The 20,522-nt window shown below is 43.4% G+C and overlaps 1 protein-coding gene and 1 long non-coding RNA gene across 2 annotated transcripts; both read left to right on the top strand.

Annotated features, from left to right (window-relative positions):
- Positions 1-7,108: 7,108 nt before the first annotated feature.
- LOC118367801 (uncharacterized) lies at positions 7,109-13,305 on the top strand. Its single transcript, XR_004822179.2, has 3 exons — positions 7,109-7,795; positions 8,355-8,829; positions 11,103-13,305. It is a non-coding gene; the product is annotated as an uncharacterized LOC118367801 (long non-coding RNA).
- A 5-nt stretch (positions 13,306-13,310) lies between these two features.
- On the top strand, positions 13,311-20,515 carry LOC118367796 (alpha-tectorin-like). The gene is made up of 4 exons (XM_052492661.1): positions 13,311-13,490; positions 13,568-13,914; positions 15,322-15,504; positions 20,364-20,515. Exons 2-4 carry the CDS (start codon positions 13,788-13,790, stop codon positions 20,513-20,515), a joined length of 462 nt encoding a protein of 153 aa, XP_052348621.1. The 5' UTR covers positions 13,311-13,490; positions 13,568-13,787.
- The last annotated feature ends 7 nt before the right edge of the window (positions 20,516-20,522 follow it).

The raw sequence follows: 20,522 nt of genomic DNA, 5'->3' as shown, positions 1-20,522 counted from the left end.
AGTGTTATCTGTTTTCCAGTACTTGCACACTGCTCAGTGCTCTTAGCTTGGTGTGAAACATATACAGTAGGTTGTTACTTACAGTTGATCAGTGTGAGCTGTGAAAGTAATCACTTTTCTGCAAAATGCAACGTTCCAACAATTAGTTTCATAAAATGTTAATTTGCTTTCCTCGACTAGTGTTTGTACAATTTATAGCTTTTTCAGATTGAAGACATCTCATTAGCCCCATTTTAGTTTTAACATGGGAATGTCCTATAGCCTGATCCTCCACATAGGCGCTGGAGAGGGTTCAGCTCCAGAGTAACACCACCCTGTCTAGGACAGGGATTCACTCTCAGAAGGCTGTAGGTGTTGCAACAGGTTACACATGCTCAAAACAGGACATTGAAAACAGCACTGACCTGAAGCCAGTTTCTAACTTGGAGTCTGACTTTGTTTTCCCTCCCCTGACTAACGCTAACATGAACTATCCAGCCATGTGTGAAAAACAAAGTATATACTACAACTAGAGATGAGCTCATGGCTCCATAGGTGATTTTACTTTTCAACCTTTTTTAATTTCTTCAGGTAGGTACACGCAACATAACCACTGACTACTTAGTTTTTGTATCTGCAGATCCCTGTGAGGAGATGCACTGTGGACCTCACAGGCAGTGTGTAAAGAAGGACGGAAAGCCGGTCTTCTCCTCAGAGTCTAAGATCTGTTCCGCACCTTTGTCGGTAGTAACACTTTGCCGTGATTGTGGCTAGTACGTGTCCATACCGTCTTGTTGCTTTTGCAGATCAAAGTCAGAAGAGGAACCTGCCCCTAGCCCTGGCCGCCGGCTCTCCGCCTTTATACCCTAGCAGCTCCAGCGTTGTCTTGGAAACAGACTTTGGTCTGATGCTGCGGTATGACTGGCATCCCAACCTTGAATTGGAAGTGGCACCGAAGCTGTCTGGTTCACTGTGTGTTCTCTGTGGAAACACCAACCACAATGCAACTAATGACTTTGCCACCCCTGATGGAACCGTGGTAGCTGTGGACTTCGCACTTCGCTGGAAAGTGGACACTGACGGAGCCTCAGGCTGCTGCAGAGCCACGGCCATGTTGATCCTGACCTGGACATCCACAGCTGCAAGGCTGACCAGTGTGCTGCCGATGTAGCTCCTTCTGCTGTCTAGGTCGATGCAGGCCTACTCTGACATATGTCAGAGGCTGGGGCTCAGAGTCTTTCAAGGCCGGCTACCTCTCAGTGCAAGGCTGGCTACCTGCTCAGTGGCAGCCACTGTGTCCCATACAACAGGTGTGACTGCAGACATCAGCGTCTCTACTACCTCCCCAATGAGATGGTCTGGATGGACCGCCAGTGTCGGAAGCAGTGCACCTGCCATCCTTCCTCCAAGAACGTCACCTGTGTCCAGGCCCAGTGTCAGGAGGACGAGGAGTGCAAGACTATGGCTGGGCTACCATAAGGAAGGGCCTAAAGGGTGTGCACAGCTCAAGGGGATCGGCATTGCACCACTTTTGACGGGAACAGGTATGACTTCCAAAGCACCTGTGTGTACCAGCTGGTGAGGCACTTCCCTAGCTCGGGAGATCTGCCTGGTTTCAGTGTGGTGATGCAGAACAAGAGGGGGCAGACACCAACACGTCTTAGTCCATTAGGGTCAATATTTTGGTCCATGGTTACTCTATTGAGATCTCTCATTACTGGGATGAAGTAGTTGTGGTGAGTTGGCCTGTTTTGGATACATATTGAATAGCGTTCCTGTCTGCACTACTGTCTAAAAATATCAGTGTCAGAAGATTTGAAATACCACCTCGTCTTGGACATGACTACTTCTCAATCTTGTTTCAAGTGAATGGGGTTATTTTGAGTGTTGTGTTGTGTTCAGTGTTGAGCCAAGGCAAAGTGAAGATCTACATGAACGGGCTCTCCAAGTGTATTGAGACCAACTTTGGTGTCCTGGTCACATACAACTGGGACCTCCTGACTGTCCAAGTGCCCAGGGTCTTCTCTGGCTCCCTCCAACTTCAACATGGACCCAGAGGACTATCTAATAGACAACGGGAACATCAATGCCTGTGAGGCGCTGGAAAACGGGTAGCGTTTTTGAATATGTGGATGTAACGACTGTGAACAACCTCCAGTGCTCCATCAGGAGCAGGCTCTCTATTTAGGCACAGACTACTAATGGAGCGTTCCAGAATTGCCATGGGATGGTCAACCCAAACGCTGCCTTTGACAACTATGTCTACGACCTCTGTTACAACAATGGCACGCAGACTGCCCTGTGTCAGATTCTCTCAAGTTACATCGCTGCTTGCCAGGAGGAAGGGGCAAACGTAGATGAATGGAGGGCTTCAGATTATTGTGGTAAGTAGTTTGAATTGATAAATCCTTTTGCTCTGCATTGATGACTATTTCATCTAAGTCTGTCATTAGTTGATGTGAAACTCTGCATGATCTATACTTGGACATGTTTTGGTAAACATCCCTTCCTATGCCCTGTACAGGTCTGTACTGTCCAGCCAACATTGAATACAACCTGTGCCCAATAATTGTGTGGCGTCTCGTGTAAACCTGGGTTCTTCCATAGTGGTGGGAAGTGTGTCACCAACACTGAGTGTGGCTGCCTCTGACTGGTTGTACCACAAGATCAAGGAGGTGTTTTACCCCCATGACCGCGGTCAGGTTGCTGCACTTGTCGGTCACGACCAGCTACCATGCACTAACACCACCTTTACCAGTGGAACAAAGTGTAGGATCCAAAATGGCACGCTTGACTGCTATCCAGCGGCAGTTTCAGGGAAGTGCAAAGTGGTGCGAGGCAGGCACTTGAGGACCTATGATGGGCATAGCTTTGATCTCCATAAGGGCATATCAAATAACCCCTATTTCCTAAACCAGACATCTGCCAAGAATGGAGCAGAAACATTTCCATATATTCAGCAAGGTCGGCTACACCTGAGGTACAAGATACTGAACGACTGTGGAACCGCAGCAGAGGGTGATAGTTGAGGTGTGTTTTACAGTAGCGGCCTTTATCCTAATGGTCGTATTCATCTTGAGCTATAATAAATCTGTTTAAACGTTGATGTGATGTTTCAGGTCTGACCTTTTGTCTCAAGGTGGAAAGGGTGTGTCTCCCAGGTGGCGCAGTGGTTAAGGGCGCTGTGTTAAGGAGCAGTACGGCTGGTTGGGTTGTGTATCGGAGGACGCATGACTTTCAACCTTCGTCTCTCCCGAGCCCGTACGGGAGTTGTAGCGATGAGACAAGATAGTAGCTACTACAACAATTGGATACCACGAAATTGGGGAGAAAAAGGGGTAAAATTAAAATAAAAAATAAAAAAAAGGTGGAAAGGGTTTCATGGAACCTTCCTGTCCACCAGGAGAGTATCATTGCTGTGCTTTCTGGTCTGACAACATGGGTGGAATTGGACAATGGGGCAGTGATCACGTACGATGGTCCTGACTTCATTCAGCTGTCATCTCCTCCTGCCTATGCTGGCAAGGCATGTGGTTTGTGTTGAAACTTCAATACTGCCGCTACAGATGACACTCAGATGATCAGTGAAGTTTTCCTGTCTGGTGCCAACTGCCCAGAGTGTAACTCGACCTTGGAGGCTGAGTTCAAGTTGGAGCATTTCTGTAGAGTGCTCTCAGCTCCTGCTGGCCTGTTCAGAGACTGCCACGCCACGGTAGACCCACGACCTTTCTTGGACAACTGTGTAAAGGCCCCTGTGTGTGTCTTGAAGGCATATGGCAAAGTACTGCGGCAGCCTGAAGGATTATACATTTGTATTTTAAGAAGCTGCAGCCAAGGTCCAGCCATGGAGGGGAGACGAATGCTGTCAGTGGATGATGCAAGATCCTTTCTGGCTTAAAACTGAATTAAACATACATGTATTATGTTTACAAAGACTTAATGTCTTTCCCCTCCTTACAGCCATCTCATACCCAGTGAACTACAAAGTGTGTGCCAATGCCTGCCCTGAAGCCTGTGCCAAGACTCCTGGTTTGGTTAGCAGTCCTTCGACTTGTGTGGAAGGGTGCCAGTGTGAGGCTGGGTAATGTGCTCAGTCATTTTTATTTTATTTTTATTTCACCTTTATTTAACCAGGTAAATGATAACTTATTCTCAAATGGCTTACAATGCCGACCGGGCCAAGATAAAGCAAAGCAGTGCGACACAAACAACAGCACAGCACAGTTACACGTGGAATAAACAAGTGTACAGTCAATAACACAATAGAGAAAAAGAAAGTCTACATAGAGTGTGTGCAAATGGCGTGAGGAGGTAGGCAATAAATAGGCTATAGTAGCGAAGTTATTCACAATTTAGCATATTAACACTGGAGTGATAAATAAGCAGATGATGATGTGCAAGTAGAGATACTGGTGTGCAAAAGAGCAGAAAAGTAAATAAAAGCAATATGGGGATGAGGTAGGTAGATTGGGTAGGCTATTTACAGATGGACTATGTACAGCTGCATCGATCGGTTAGCTGCTCAGACAGCTGATGTTTAAAGTTAGTGAAAAGTTAGTGAAAGTCATGATCACTGCGCCAAGCCTGAGCAGTGTGGCTGCTTCCAGAATGGACGCTACTATGAGGTGTGTGTGTGGAACTGTCATTAGCACCGGTTTTATGGTTCAGTCAGACTGACTGTATTTTACTCTCAAATTACTCTAGGATTTCTAAGATTTTACTGAGTTGCAGTTCAACTAAAATAAAATTCAATAGGCCCTAATCTATGAATTTCACATGACTGGGCAGGGGCGCAGCCATGAGTGGGCCTGGGAGGGCATAGGCCTACCCACTGGGGAGCAAAGCCTACCCACTGGGGAGCCAGGCCTACCCACTGGGGAGCCAGGCCCACCTACTGGGGAGCCAGGCCCAGCCAATCAGAATGAGTTTTTCCTCACAAAAGCCCTTTATTACAGACAGAAATTATCCCCAGTTTTATCAGCTGTCTGGGTTGCTGGTCTCAGACAGGTGTGGGGGTCCTGGGCTGGCATGGTTACATGTGGTCTGCGGTTGTGAGGCCGATTGGACGGACTGACAAATTCTTTAAAACGAAGATGGAGGCAGCTTATGATAGAGAAATGAATTGCATTCTCTGGCAACAGGTCTGGTGGACATACCTGCAGTCAGCATGCCAAATCCATGCTCCCTCAACTTGAAACATCTGTAGCATTGTGTTGTGACAAAACTGCAAGTTTTAGAGTGGCATTTTATTGTCCCCAGCACAAGGTGCACCTGTGCAATGATCATGCTGTTTAATCAGCTTCTTGATATGCCACACCTGTCAGGTGAACAAATTAACTTGGCAAAGGAGAAATGCTCATAACAGTGATGTAAACAAATGTGTGCACAAAATTTGAGAGAAACAAGCTTTTTTGTGCGTATAGAACATTTATGGGATTTTTAATTTCAGGTCATGGAACGTGGGACCAAAACATGACATGCTGCGTTTATATTTTTGTTCAGTATTCATTTTCTGAGTTGTAGTCATTGGTGCCCACCTTTGCAAAACGTTTTGCATCAGGAAATACTTGTTTGTATATAGTAGTCCTGCTTGGTTCTGTTATACATGTTCTGACCAGAACATTTGACTGTTTTCTCATGTTCCAAGACTATAGGTTTGATTACCCTGAGGGCGTAGTCAGTAATGACACATTATCACATTTATTATGACATATTATTTATCATCAAACCTGAATTTATGCAGCTCTAATGCGGCTGTAATCCCTGACATGTTGCCACAACTACACCACAGACCAAAATGTGCCATGCTTCATTTAGCCCAGGCTGTCACAAACAGCCCTATGATTAATGTCTTAACTGTATGTGAGTCACAACACCTGTGTACAGGACTTGACTAATCCCAAAACCTTTGTGGGGTGTCAATTGGAGGGAGGGTTGTGTAACAAACACACACTGACTCATTGTGCTTCTGCAGAAGGGGGAGGTTTCCTGGTTGGATGGGTGCTCTGAGGTGTACATGTTCCGCCCCTGGCTCCCTGCGCTGAGAGGCAGCCTCTGCCCTAAGGGTCAAGCTGCGCCCTTCTTGAAGGTTCCTTGGGCTGTGTTGGGCAAGGTAATCACTGCTCCGCTGGGTCGGCTGGATTCGCTGACACACACAGAAGCTCGAAAGTTACCAAACTTGGAGGGATTATTTGTTTAGTTGCACTAAACCACTTCTCTGATGAGCTTTTTTTGAGTTGTGGTGTTGAAGAAAAAATATAAAAGCAACATGTAAAGTGTTGGTTCCATGTTTCCTGAGCTAAAATAAAAGATCCCAGAAAGGTTCCATAAACACACATTTTGTGACACTTGTTTACATTCCTGTTAGTGAGCATTTCCCCTTTGCCAAGATATGCCATACCTGGCAGGTGGATGGATTATCAAGAAGCTGATTAAACAGCAGGATCATTACATAGGTGCCCCTTGTGTTGGGGACAATAAAAGGCCACTCTAAAATGTGCAGTTTCGACACAACACAATGCCCCAGATGTGGGAGTGTGGAATTGGCATTTTGACTGCAGGAATGTCCACCAGAGCTGTCGCCAGATAGAGAAATGAACATTACATTATCATAAGGCACCTCCAAAGACATTTTAGAGAATTTGGAAGTACATCCAACTGGCCTCACAACCGCAGACCACGTGTATTGAGCGGTTTGCTGATGTCCACATTGTGAACAGAGTGCCTATATCGGGGTTATGGTATGGGCAGGCATAAGCTACGGACAACAAACACAATTGCATTTTACCGATGGCAATTTGAATATGCACAGAAATACCATGGTCAGATCCTGAGGACCATTTCTTTTTTTAAGGTATCTTTGACCAACAGATGCATATCTGTATTCCCAGTCGTGAAATTCATAGATTAGAGCCTAATGAACTTATTTCAATTGACTGATTTCCTCATGAACTATAACTCATGAACTATAATAGTAAAAGCTTTATTGTTTCATGTTGCGTTTATATTTTTGTTCCGTATACGTTGGATGTATTCAGCCTGATGTATTTACCAGGATTTATACTATACCTATGATTCATACTTCCTCAATGCTTTCATTCTCCTGGAGTTGGCAATGACCTTTTTTATTTCAACATTTTGCACACAGTTTACACCAAATCTTGATTGCTTGCCTCCAGGGGCTAGTGGAATTGTTATTGTCAATCAAAAACTTGGTCAGAATTAATTAACCTGTCAATTGTTCAGAAGCTAACATGTCAATCTCTATCACACTTCTGGTTGAATATACCTCAACTTTAGAAAGATTCCAACAGCGCAGTTTTTTCCTCTGTGCAGATTAGAGAATGCCTGTTCGAATATTTGATGCCACTCAAGTCAACGCATTTATAATCATCTAATTTAAACGAACAGACTGTAATAGTCACAAGAATAATGGACAATTTTGATATGCTTTGAAATTTGATACATTCAATTAGGAACACGGTCAACTGCAGTAGTCGTCAAATCTGTGTGAATTCTCTCAAGAGCCTATTTCTTGTCGCCTGTCTTTCCAGTCCAAGCCCTTAATCTGTTGACCTGGCCCAGAAAGATGATTGCTGGGTGCTCGGAGGCCACCACTACTACACCTTTGATGGCCTGGTGTTTAATAACTACCATGGAAACTACTCTGGTCCAGAAATGCACCCACGCCAGTACTGCAGAACCCTTCTCTGTAAAGGTGCAAACTGACCATGCTCAGAACCACTTTTCATCTATTTAAGCACTACAGCTCACTGTGTACAAGGACCACACTGTTATCCAGAGCGGCTGTTGTTGGGTACGTTACAAATACACACATGCACTTTACATTCAATAGAAAGTTACAACAGACTCAGTCAGGCTATAGACCATGCAGTGATTTTCCTCTGGGCATGTCTATTGGTCAACCGTTCTGTAATTGTTTTCCACCGAGTGACGGTTTAACATCCCTTTTGTAATAAGAGTTCACTGGGTCATTCTCTGGATGGATGATGGGCTGTGTTTGAATAGTGATTCGTGTCAAGTTCAAGTGCATGTCTGTATGGCATTTTAGCTAGACTGGGTGAAAAATGTAGATTACCGAATAAAGCTTTTCAGGGAAGAAATTTTTTATGAGATAAAAAATAAGTTATGTTTCAGTGGAATGACTTTGAGGTGGAATGATTACTCGGGTTGATTGCACAATTTGAGAGCGTCCAATCACATGTTCCAATGCCATTTTAGTTAATCATTGCCTATTGACACATTTGATTATATGAATTATTCCACACAAGTAAATGTTTACATGAAATACATCCACCCTCTACTCTGAAATGACCATTTGTCTCCTTTCTCTCCCTTCTCTGGTGAATGGCCAGAGAGAGCAGTCTGTTCTCGGTCGTTGACACCAGCTTCGGCCTCCATGTCAAATACGACTGGTTCTACTACATCCTGGTAGGCCTGCCCAGAAGAAGCTCTGACGTGTGGCAACAACCATGGCAACAAGGACAATGACTTTCGCATACCAGAGGGTGCTACTGCTATGGATGAGGCGGCCTTCGGCTGGAGCTGGAGGAGGGTCTTGGACTAGGAGGGTCAGTCCTGCCATGTGGACTGTGGAGGTCCCTGCTCCGACACGGATCTACAGTACAGTAAGGAAAGCTCCAGGACGTCTGGGATCTGGTCGCAGCAAAACCCTCTCAGTTGGTGCCATGATTTGGTGGACCCTAGGGTCTAATGTCATCAGTAAGGGCAAGAACCAGGAAGTCCTGTGCCAGAATCTGCAGGCCTACACAGGTGCTTGTCAGTCCTCCCAGGTTCCCATCAAGCCATGAAGGGGCAGCACCTTCTGCCGTAAGCATTCAGACTGATGTTACATTCAGACATGTAAATGTATTTGACATGGCTCTGCAGTGTCGTTGGTCTTTTATGTAGTTTTAATGTCACATGTTCAAGTACAGCGAAAAGCCTTTCTTGCAAGCTCCAAACCCAACAATGCAGTAATCAATGTAGCACAAAAAAAACTTAAGGTCAGTGGTGGAAAAAGTACCCGATTGTCATACTTCAGTAATAATAAAGATACTGTAGATTATTAGAAAATTATCAGAGTAAAAGTGAGTCATCCAGTAAAAGTCCAAAAGTATTTGGTTTAAAATATGCCTAAGTATCAAAAGTAGAAATAATTTCACATTCCTTATTAAGCAAACCAGACAGCACAATGTACTATTTTATTTTATGTTTATGGCTAGCTAGGGGCACACTCCAACACTTACGCAATCATTTACAAAAAAAGCATTTGTATTTAGTGAGTCCACCAGATCAGAGGCAGTATGGATGACCAGGGCTGTTCTCTTGATAAGTGCGTGAATCTGACCACTTTTCCTGTCCTGCTAAGCAGTAAAGTACTTTTGGGTGTCAGGGAAAAAGTACATTATTTTATTTAGAAATGTAGTGAAGTAAAATTTGTCATATATAAATACACTGCTCAAAAAAATAAAAGGAGCACTAAATAACACATCCTAGATCTGAATGAAAGAAATATTTTTATTAAATAGTTGGACACCTACTCATTCCAGGATTTCTTTATTTGTGCTATTTTCTACATAGTAGTAGTGTATAGTAGTGAAGACATCAAAACTATGAAATAGCACACATGGAATCATGTGGTAAAGAAAAAGTGCTAAACAAATCAATCTATTTTAGATTCTTCAAAATATCTACACTTTGCCTTGATGACAGCTTTGCACACTCTTGGCATCAGTATGTTTAAGTATAAAAAGGGGTATATTCGATTTGACACTTCAGGCAGAAATTCCAGCCCTAATCTGTGAATGGGCCTGTTAAGGTCCTCATTCTGAAACATTTGAGTCCAGGGTTTCCTCCCCCTACAAGTGAATGGAATCCAGAAGAACATGCCCTTCCTCTTCAGTCATTCCACAGTGGTTTATGCTGTTGGTCTGATCATCTACATCCACACAGACTGGGGCTTCTCCATCAGCATGAGAGTAAAGGCAAATATCGCCATCATCCTCTCTGGAAAATACTCCAACCCCACCTGCGGCCTGTGTGGCAACTAGAACTCTGACCCTGCTGATGAGCTTACAGGGTGGGTTTCCACAGAGTTCTAGAAGTTGTGGAAGAGTGGAGACTACACATGGTGTGGACCCCAACTTTGGAAACTGTCTGAAATGTTCCCCAGAGCAGCTGAACCTCTACTCCAGCTCAGGGGTGTGTGGGAAGATTGTGTAGGTCAACGTGACTTTCCGAGACTGTCACGTCAAAGTGGACCCAGCTGAATTCTTTAACCTCTGTATTGGTGACCTGTGTGTCATCACAAAGACCAACAGCTTGCTCTATGTAGGTGGCTGGATGAATACGCTGAAGCCTGTAAGTTGGACAGGGCTGAGGATCAAGCCCACCCCAACTTTTGCTGTAATTATGCACCTCTATCAGCTTGTTCCACAAGCAAAAACAAATGAACATTTTCTGGAATTGCAACACTGCGCTGTTTGGCGTTACACATTGCTGTGTACCAAATTACATTTGGACGGCTTGTAGATTCTTCTGAAAGTACGGTATTAACATTTCATTGTGTTTGGTTAGTTGATATTGATCACACACCATAAGGAATTATTTTAATATTACCTTTTTTTAACTAGGCAAGTGAGTGAAGAACAAATTCTTAATTTCAATGACAGCCTAGGAACAGTGGGTTAACTGCCTGTTCAGGGGCAGAATGACAGATTTGTACCTTGTCAGCTCAGGGGTTTGAACTTGCAACCTTCTGGTTACTATTCCAATGCTCTAACCACTAGGCTACCCTGCCACCCCAAATGCCAGGGCAGTGGTATTATTTGCATTCACAATCAGATACTTGCCTTGTGGTTTTGCTCCATGAATTTTTTACGGGAATTTATTATCCAGCTAAGATGTTGATGGGTTTTATAAGGCTGAAAATGAATAGCAGGTGCTTGTTTAGAAAACGGTTACTATTATTCAGGCCAGTGCCTCTGCTGCCTCTTTACCACTAGATGGCAGTAACACATCATTGATTTACCCAGTGGAGCCAAAATCACTCATGCCTATACACTGTATAACAACTAAACAATGTCATTCTCCCTTCACAGACAGAGCCTGTCCAAAAGGCACAAGGAGTGTGGTGTTCACCTAACACGGCTCTGGTCCTACTCTCATCTGCGAATGTTGGCTCAACAAAACTGTGGCGCTGCCTGCAGACCACTGGGAGAACTGCTTCTGTGAACCAGGCCTGGTGCTCAGTGGCACCCTCTGTGTCCAGCCCGAGGACTGCGGCCACTTCCACCATGAAGAGTACCTGGTGTTGTCCTGTGAGACGAGATGTGCGTTCCGTGCAGGTGGACACGTCTTGCCATAAAATCTCCAATTGGGAGGGGGAGGAGTGTGGTGTTCAGAAGGGAGTACATGGCAGCTATCCAAGGCCCAGAGTGGCACACTGTCTAGCTTCTTATGGCTGAGGGGCAGTATTGAGTAGCTTGGCTGAATAAGTTGCCCAAAGTAAACAGCCTGCTCCTCAGTCTCAGTTGCTAATATATGCATATTATTATTAGTATTGGATAGAAAACACTAAAGTTTCTAAAACTGTTTGAATGATGTCTGTGAGTATAACAGAACTCATACGGCAGGCAAAATCCTGAGAAGAAATCAAAACAGGAAATGAGAATTCTGAGCATTGTATGTATTCACCAGAGTGCCCATTGAAATCCCCTTGAGATATTAATGTTGCACTGCCTAGGGGTTCCACTAGATGTCAACCATCTATAGAAATTTGAATGAGACTTCTATGGTGTTGTGGGAGTGAATGAGAGCAGAATCTATCAGGTGTCTGGCAGTCAGCCATTTTCTGATCATGCTTTTTCCTCATGGTATCCATTTGCATCCCATTGCTCATGAAGACACAAAGGAATACTCCGGTTGAAACTTTATTGAAGCTATATGTTAAAAACATCCTAGTGATTGATTCTGTACTTCGTTTTAAATGTTTCTTCGACCTGTAATATAAGTATTTCTGTTGAATGATGTGGCTATGCAAAATCACTGGATGTCTTTGGAACTAGTGAATGTAACGTGCCAATGTAAACTCATATTTTGATAAATATGAACTTCATCAAACAAAACATACATGTATTGTGTAACATGAAGTCCTACGAGTGTCATCTGATGAAGATGATCAAAGGTTAGTGATTAATTTTCTCTCTATTTGTGGTTTTTGTGACTCTGGCTGGAAAAATGGATGTGTTTTTTTCTGTGGCTATGTGGTGACCTAACATAATCGTTTGTGGTGCTTTTGCTGAAAAGCATATTTGAAATCGGACACAGTGGTGGGATTAACAACAAGATTAGCTTTAAATTGGTATGAGAGACATGTATGTTTGAGGAATTTTAATTATGAGATTTTTTATGTTTTGAATTTGGCGCCCTGCACTTTCACTGGCTGTTGTCATATCGCTCCTGTTAACGGGATTGCAGCCATAAGAACCTAGTGGATGGCAGATCCCACTACAACACGTTTGACGGGCAGGCGTTTGAGTTCCATGGGACGTGACTACATCCTGCTCCATACCTGCCAGCTGCACTCTTAAACTGTTGAGGAGTTTATGGTGGCTTTGCGTCATGGCAGTGAGAATGCATCCCGGGAAATACACATGGTCATCATACAAAAATCTCTGAAACTGGAAACACTTGTCTCCCTCACTAGCTGTAAGTACCAACTGTCAGAGCAGCTCACAGATTACTGCACCTGTACATAGCCCACCTATAATTTAGCCCAAACAACTACCTCTTTCCCTACTGTATTTATTTTATGTATTTATTTTGCTCCTTTGCACCCCATTATTTTGATTTCTTGCACATTCTTCCACTGCAAATCTACCATTCCAGTGTTTTACTTGCTATATTGTATTTACTTTGCCACCATGGCCTTTTTCTTGCCTTTACCTCCCTTATCTCACCTCATTTGCTCACATCGTATATAGACTTGCTTATACTGTATTATTGACTGTATGTTTGTTTTACTCCATGTGTAACTCTGTGTCGTTGTATGTGTCGAACTGCTTTGCTTTATCTTGGCCAGGTCGCAATTGTAAATGAGAACTTGTTCTCAACTTGCCTACCTGGTTAAATAAAGGTGAAATAAAATTAAATAATAAATAAATAGGATGAAGATGGTTCTCTGGCCATCTTGGAGAGGTTCAGGTAAAGGGTGAGTTTCACCATCAGCATTAATGTTTTATGTTGTTTGATGCAGATACTGCTTTTTTTCTTGTATTATTTTACAAATGAACTTGACATATTTAGGACTTACTGTACAATATGTAATCAATAGTGATCAACTTTCCCTTTTCACCCAGGTCAATGGAGTCCTTGAGAACCTGCCCTTCTCCCACAGTGATGCGAGTCTGCATCAGAATGGTCATCTGGTAACCATCCAGGCCCTTGGGTCAGTCCAGGTCATCTCCAGTCTACACAAGCTGCTCCTGGTAAATATCTCAGACTCATCCTACTAGAGTATGGCCTGTGGGGGAACTACAACAATGACCCCATGGATGACCTACAGGTGCCCAACGGAACCCTGACCTCTGACCCCGATGGGTTTTGTGTCGTCTGTTGACATGGGTCATGTGCAGGCCTGCGTCCCCCTGCAGTGATGGGTTTGGGGCTAACTGCCCAATCTGTCAGTGTCCCTGCATGGCTGTGAGCTCTACTGTGGCCTACTCACACTGCCTGGTGGCCCCTTCACCCCCTGTCACTCTGTAGTCCAGCCACAGACCCACTACATGGCTGATCTGTGTGTGGCAGGGAACCAGACCCAGCAGCCGCTGTGTGAGCAGCTGCAGTCCTATCATGTGGAGTGTCAGGAGGCAGGGGTCAAGGTGGGCCCATGGAGGAACCACACTGGCTGTGGTAAGTTTCCCCTCTGACAGAAAATGGCATCATATTGCTCAAATGTGTCCCTAACAATGCATTCAATCTATAAAACTCTGCTGATTGCCCTTTAATAATTAGAATACGGAAACTTAAGCTAAATATATATTCTCATTAATGAAGCCAAACAAGATGCCATCAATGTCTAATTAGTCATCTAGGTCTTCACTGGAGATCTGTTTAACATTGTGGGCCAAATGCCATACAACTCTCCTTCCGTGGCCTCCAATTGCTCTTAAATACAAGTAAAACTAAATGCATGCTCTTCAACCGATCGCGGCCTGCACCTGCCCGCCTGTCCAACATCACTATTCTGGACGGCTCTGACTTAGGTATTTGTAGTTGTCCACATATTCTAGGTGTCTGATAAGACTGTAAACTCTCCTTACAGACTCACATCAAACATCTCCAATCCAAAGTTAAATCTACAATTGGCTTCATATGTCGCAACAAAGCATCCTTCAATCATGCTGCCAAACATACCCTTGTAAAACTGACCATCCTACCAATCCTCGACTTCGGCGATATCATTTACAAAATAGCCTCCAATGCCTTACTCAATGAATTGGATGCAGTCTATCACAGTGCCATCCGTTTTGTCACCAAAGCCCCATATACTACCCACCACTGCGAACTGTACGCTCTCGTTGGCTGGCCCTCGCTTCATATTCGTCGCCAAACCCACTGGCTCCAGGTCATCTACAAGACCCTGCTAGGTAAAGTCCCCCCTTATCTCAGCTCGCTGGTCACCATAGCAGCACCCACCTGTAGCACGCGCTCCAGCACGTATATCTCTCTGGTCACCCCCAAAAAACAATTCTTCCTTTGGCCGCCTCTCCTTCCAGTTCTCTGCTGCCAATGACGGGAATGAACTGCAAAAATCTCTGAAACTGGAAACACATCTCCCTCACTAGCTTTAAGCACCAGCTGTCAGAGCAGCTCACAGATCACTGCACCCGTACATAGCCCATCTATAATTTAGCCAAAACAACTACCTCTTTCCCTACTGTATTTTTATTTTTATTTTGCACCCTATTATTTATCTCTACTTTGCACATTCTTCCACTGCAAATCTACCATTCCAGTGTTTAACTAGCTATATTGTATTTACCTCGCCACCATGGCCTTTTTTTGCCTTTACCTCCCTTATCTCACCTCACTTGCTCACATTGTATACAGACTTATATTTCTACTGTATTATTGAGTGTATGTTTGTTTTACTCCATGTGTAACTCTGTTGTTGTATGTGTCGAACTGCTTTGCTTTATCTTGGCCAGGTCGCAATTGTAAACTTGTTCTCAACTTGCCTACCTGGTTAAATAAAGGTGAAATAAAATAAATACATTTACAAATGCATGTATTAATCATGAATATTCTATTCCCCAGCTCATTGCCCCCAGTTCAGCCACTACAGCCTGTGTGCCAGCACCTGTTCCTCTCTGTGCCCTGGAGCGGCGGGGTCTGTGCCGTGCCCAGATGGCTGTGAGGAGGGGTGCCAACGTGACCAATGGTCAGGCCTGCGTACCAGCAGGGCAGTGTGGCTGCTGTCAGGACGGGAGGAGGTTTTAGGTACGTTTATAGAAAAGCCTATTGATGGAGTAAGCAGAGCTGATTAATCATCAAATAGAAGCACATTTTGAAATGTCAATATCAATATACAGTGCCTTGCGAAAGTATTCGGCCCCCTTGAACTTTGCGACCTTTTGCCACATTTCAGGCTTCAAACATAAAGATATAAAACTGTATTTTTTTGGGAAGAATCAACAACAAGTGGGACACAATCATGAAGTGGAACGACATTTATTGGATATTTCAAACTTTTTTAACAAATCAAAAACTGAAAAATTGGGCGTGCAAAATTATTCAGCCCCCTTAAGTTAATACATTGTAGCGCCACCTTTTGCTGCGATTACAGCTGTAAGTCGCTTGGGGTATGTCTCTATCAGTTTTGCACATCGAGAGACTGACATTTTTTCCCATTCCTCCTTGCAAAACAGCTCGAGCTCAGTGAGGTTGGATGGAGAGCATTTGTGAACAGCAGTTTTCAGTTATTTCCACAGATTCTCGATTGGATTCAGGTCTGGACTTTGACTTGGCCATTCTAACACCTGGATATGTTTATTTTTGAACCATTCCACTGTAGATTTTGCTTTATGTTTTGGATCATTCTCTTGTTGGAAGACAAATCTACGTCCCAGTCTCAGGTCTTTTGCAGACTCCATCAGGTTTTCTTCCAGAATGGTCCTGTATTTCGCTCCATCCATCTTCCCATCAATTTTAACCATCTTCCCTGTCCCTGCTGAAGAAAAGCAGGCCCAAACCATGATGCTGCCACCACCATGTTTGACAGTGGGGATGGTGTGTTCAGGGTGATGAGCTGTGTTGCTTTTACACCAAACATAAAGTTTTGAATTGTTGCCAAAAAGTTCAATTTTGGTTTCATCTGACCAGAGCACCTTCTTCCACATGTTTGGTGTGTCTCCCAGGTGGCTTGTGGCAACCTTTAAACTACACATTTTATGTATATCTTTAAGAAATGGCTTTCTTCTTGCCACTCTTCCATAAAGGCCAGAGTTGTGCAATATACGACTGATTGTTGTCCTATGGACAGAGTCTCCCACCTCAGCTGTAGATCTCTGCAGTTCATCCAGAGTGATCATGGGCCTCTTGGCTGCATCTCTGATCAGTCTTCTCCTTGTATGAACTGAAAGTTTAGAGGGACGGCCAGGTCTTGGTAGATTTGCAGTGGTCTGATACTCCTTCCATTTCAATATTATCGTTTGCACAGTGCTCCTTGGGATGTTTAAAGCTTGGGAAATCTTTTTGTATCCAAATCCGGCTTTAAACTTCTTCACAACAGTATCTCGTACCTGCCTGGTGTGTTCCTTGTTCTTCATGATGCTCTCTGCGCTTTTAACGGACCTCTGAGACTATCACAGTGCAGGTGCATTTATACTGAGACTTGATTACACACAGGTGGATTGTATTTATCATCATTAGTCATTTAGGTCAACATTGGATCATTTAGAGATCCTCACTGAACTTCTGGAGAGAGTTTAATGCACTGAAAGTAAAGGGGCTGAATAATTTTGCACGCCCAATTTTTCAGTTTTTGATTTGTTAAAATTTTTTGAAATATCCAATAAATGTCGTTCCACTTCATGATTGTGTCCCACTTGTTGTTGATTCTTCACAAAAAAATAGAGTTTTATATCTTTATGTTTGAAGCCTGAAATGTGGCAAAAGGTTGCAAAGTTCAAGGGTGCCGAATACTTTCGCAAGGCACTGTATATGCTATAATGGCACAGAAACAAAATTGAGTTCCCTATCTATCTCTATGGAAGTCAATAGAGGAAAAGATAGAAAGGGGGTGTGTTCAAACAGTAAGCCTAACGAAGCTGTAGACGAAAGTCGGGGAGGTGCATCTGAAAAGTCGGACACTGGCTTGGTTTCCAAATAAAATCTGGCAACAGATTTATGGGAATATTCTAAAATCCTCAAAGAAAATGTGCACATTGTCCTACCATTGGTGTTTCCACCAAACTGACATGTTGAGGACAAAAGTCAGTGCCTGATGACATGGCACACACTTTTTGGTTTTCATGTACCAAATAAAAATTGAATGTTAAATGTTTCCATTGCATTTTCAACTCTACCAATAGTTGTCACAAACTGTTGCATTAAATAGCAAATGTGCTTACTCTTTGCATGTGCACTCCAGCCAACAGCTGGCAGATAGTGCGGATAGGTTAGTCTACATGAGAACATTTTGGATAAGAGAAACTCAAATCTCTTGCCACTTAAATAAATGTAATAAATGGATTCAATAAAGTTATCACTTGTCACTTTAAATATTGCCACTTTAATGATGTCTACATATCTTACATTATTCATCTCGTATGTTCAGTGGGGAGAGAACAAGTATGTGATACACTGCCGATTTTGCAGGTTTTCCTACTTACAAAGCATGTAGAGGTCTGTAATTTTTATCATAGGTACACTTCAACTGTGAGAGACGGAATCTAAAACAAAAATCTAGAAAATCACATTGTATGATTTTTAAGTAATTCATTTGCATTTTATTGCATGACATAAGTATTTGATACATCAGAAAAGCAGAACTTAATATTTGGTACAGAAACCTTTGTTTGCAATTACAGAGATCATACGTTTCCTGTAGTTCTTGACCAGGTTTGCACACACTGCAGCAGTGATTTTGGCCCACTCCTCCATACAGACCTTCTCCACATCCTTCAGGTTTCGGGGCTTTCGCTGGGCAATACGGACTTTCAGCTCCCTCCAAAGATTTTCTATTGGGTTCAGGTCTGGAGACTGGCTAGGCCACTCCAGGACCTTGAGATGCTTCTTACGGAGCCACTCCTTAGTTGCCCTGGCTGTGTGTTTTGGGTCGTTGTCATGCTGGAAGACCCAGCCACGACCCATCTTCAATGCTCTTACTGAGGGAAGGAGGTTGTTGGCCAAAATCTTGCGATACATGGCCCCATCCATCCTCCCCTCAATAAGGTGCAGTCGTCCTGTCCCCTTTGCAGAAAAGCATCCCAAAGAATGATGTTTCCACCTCCATGCTTCAAGGTTGGGATGGTGTTCTTGGGGTTGTACTCATCCTTCTTCTTCCTCCAAACACGGCGAGTGGAGTTTAGACTAAAAAGCTATATTTTTGTCTCATCAGACCACATGACCTTCTCCCATTCCTCCTCTGGATCATCCAGATGGTCATTGGCAAACTTCAGCCGCGCCTGGACATGCACTGGCTTGAGCAGGGGGCCCTTGCGTGCACTGCAGGATTTTAATCCATGACGGCGTAGTGTGTTACTAATGGTTTTCTTTGAGACTGTGGTCCCAGCTCTCTTCAGGTCATTGACCAGGTCCTGCCGTGTAGTTCTGGGCCTATCCCTCACCTTCCTCATGATCATTGATGCCCCACGAGGTGAGATCTTGCATGGAGCCCCAGACCGAGGGTGATTGACCGTCATCTTGAACTTCTCCCATTTTCTAATAATTGCGCCAACAGTTGTTGCCTTCTCACCAAGCTGCTTGCCTATTGTCCCGTAGCCCATCCCAGCCTTGTGCAGGTCTACAATTGTATCCCTGATGTCCTTACACAGCTCTCTGGTCTTGGCCATTGTGGAGAGATTGGAGTCTGTTTGATTGAGTGTGTGGACAGGTGTCTTTTATACAGGTAACGAGTTCAAACAGGTGCAGTTAATACAGGTAATGAGTGGAGAACAGGAGGGCTTCTTAAAGAAAAACTAACAGGTCTGTGAGAGACTGAATTTTTACTAGTTGGTAGGTGATCAAATACTTATGTCATGCAATAAAAGGCAAATGAATTACTTAAAAATCATACAATGTGATTTTCTAGATTTTTGTTTTAGATTCCGTCTCTCACAGTTGAAGTGTACCTATGATAAAAATTGCAGACCTCTACATGCTTTGTAAGTAGGAAAGCCTGCAAAATCGGCAGTGTATCAAATACTTGTTCTCCCCACTGTATATATTGTATTCCATACCATCTGCATCTTGCCTAAGCCGCACGGCCATCACTCATCCATATATTTATATGTACATATTCTTATTCCTCCCTTTACATTTGTGTGTATAAGGTAGTCATTGTGAATTTGTTAGATTACTTGTTAGATATTACTGCACTGCCGGAACTAGAAGCTCAAGCATTTCACTACACTCGCATTAACATCTGCTAACCATTTATTGATATTTTTATTTGTTAAACAGCAGTCACGCATCTATCATCATGTCACCAGAATAAGACTCCTCAACATTTTTTGGGGAAAGGAGCACTTTCACCACCCTGTGAACTTCACAATTGATTTAATCTGTAGCCTTATAAACTACATGCTTTCCAGGGTCGTAGTGGGAGGACCACACCATGTCATCGCGTGACTCCAAATGTATTATTCTTTCAATATTTGCGCATAAAGGTGTTTCCACTTTCATTTCTCGCATAATTCATTTTATTGATACAAACAGATCCCACCATGTCAAACCAAACATTGTGCTGGCATTTGTAAAATTGTACCGAAACTGTTTCCATGACAGCTGTCATGATTTACTTTAATAAGGTATGACTTTACTCCCATAAAAACTGGATGAAAATATGGTTAGTGTCACCAAACAACTGCATTACACTCAAAATAATTAGAATTCAGATGCTAATCTGGTTGACGGCCCTAGTTAGCTAGCTAACCAAACCCATTATGATTGATAGCTAGCATGCTAGCTAGCTTGACTGCTACATGCAACAATAACAGTCAAGTTTAATCTTAATGAATGTCTTAACAGTCCAAAACAACATATAAGCCTGTTAGATAAAAATTATATTATGAAATGTACAGGCAAAATGCAAACCACTACAGAAACTGTGTATCTGGTGACACTTCCACATCCAGTTGAGCAGTGGCTCTCCCTGATGGAGACATCCTTGAGTCCCGCTCAACATCCACTCGAGGGCTCCAAAATGGACTGTACAGCTCACCTGGACAGCCCGCCAGGGGGAGCCCTCGAGTGGATGTTGAGCCTGATGCGGGACTTCTGCATCTAGAGCAACA

This window comes from Oncorhynchus keta, chromosome 34, assembly GCF_023373465.1.
Source record: "Oncorhynchus keta strain PuntledgeMale-10-30-2019 chromosome 34, Oket_V2, whole genome shotgun sequence".
Lineage (NCBI taxonomy): Eukaryota > Metazoa > Chordata > Actinopteri > Salmoniformes > Salmonidae > Oncorhynchus > Oncorhynchus keta.
Note: the sequence above shows the minus strand (reverse complement) of the source record. Positions and strands in the feature narration are given on the sequence as shown.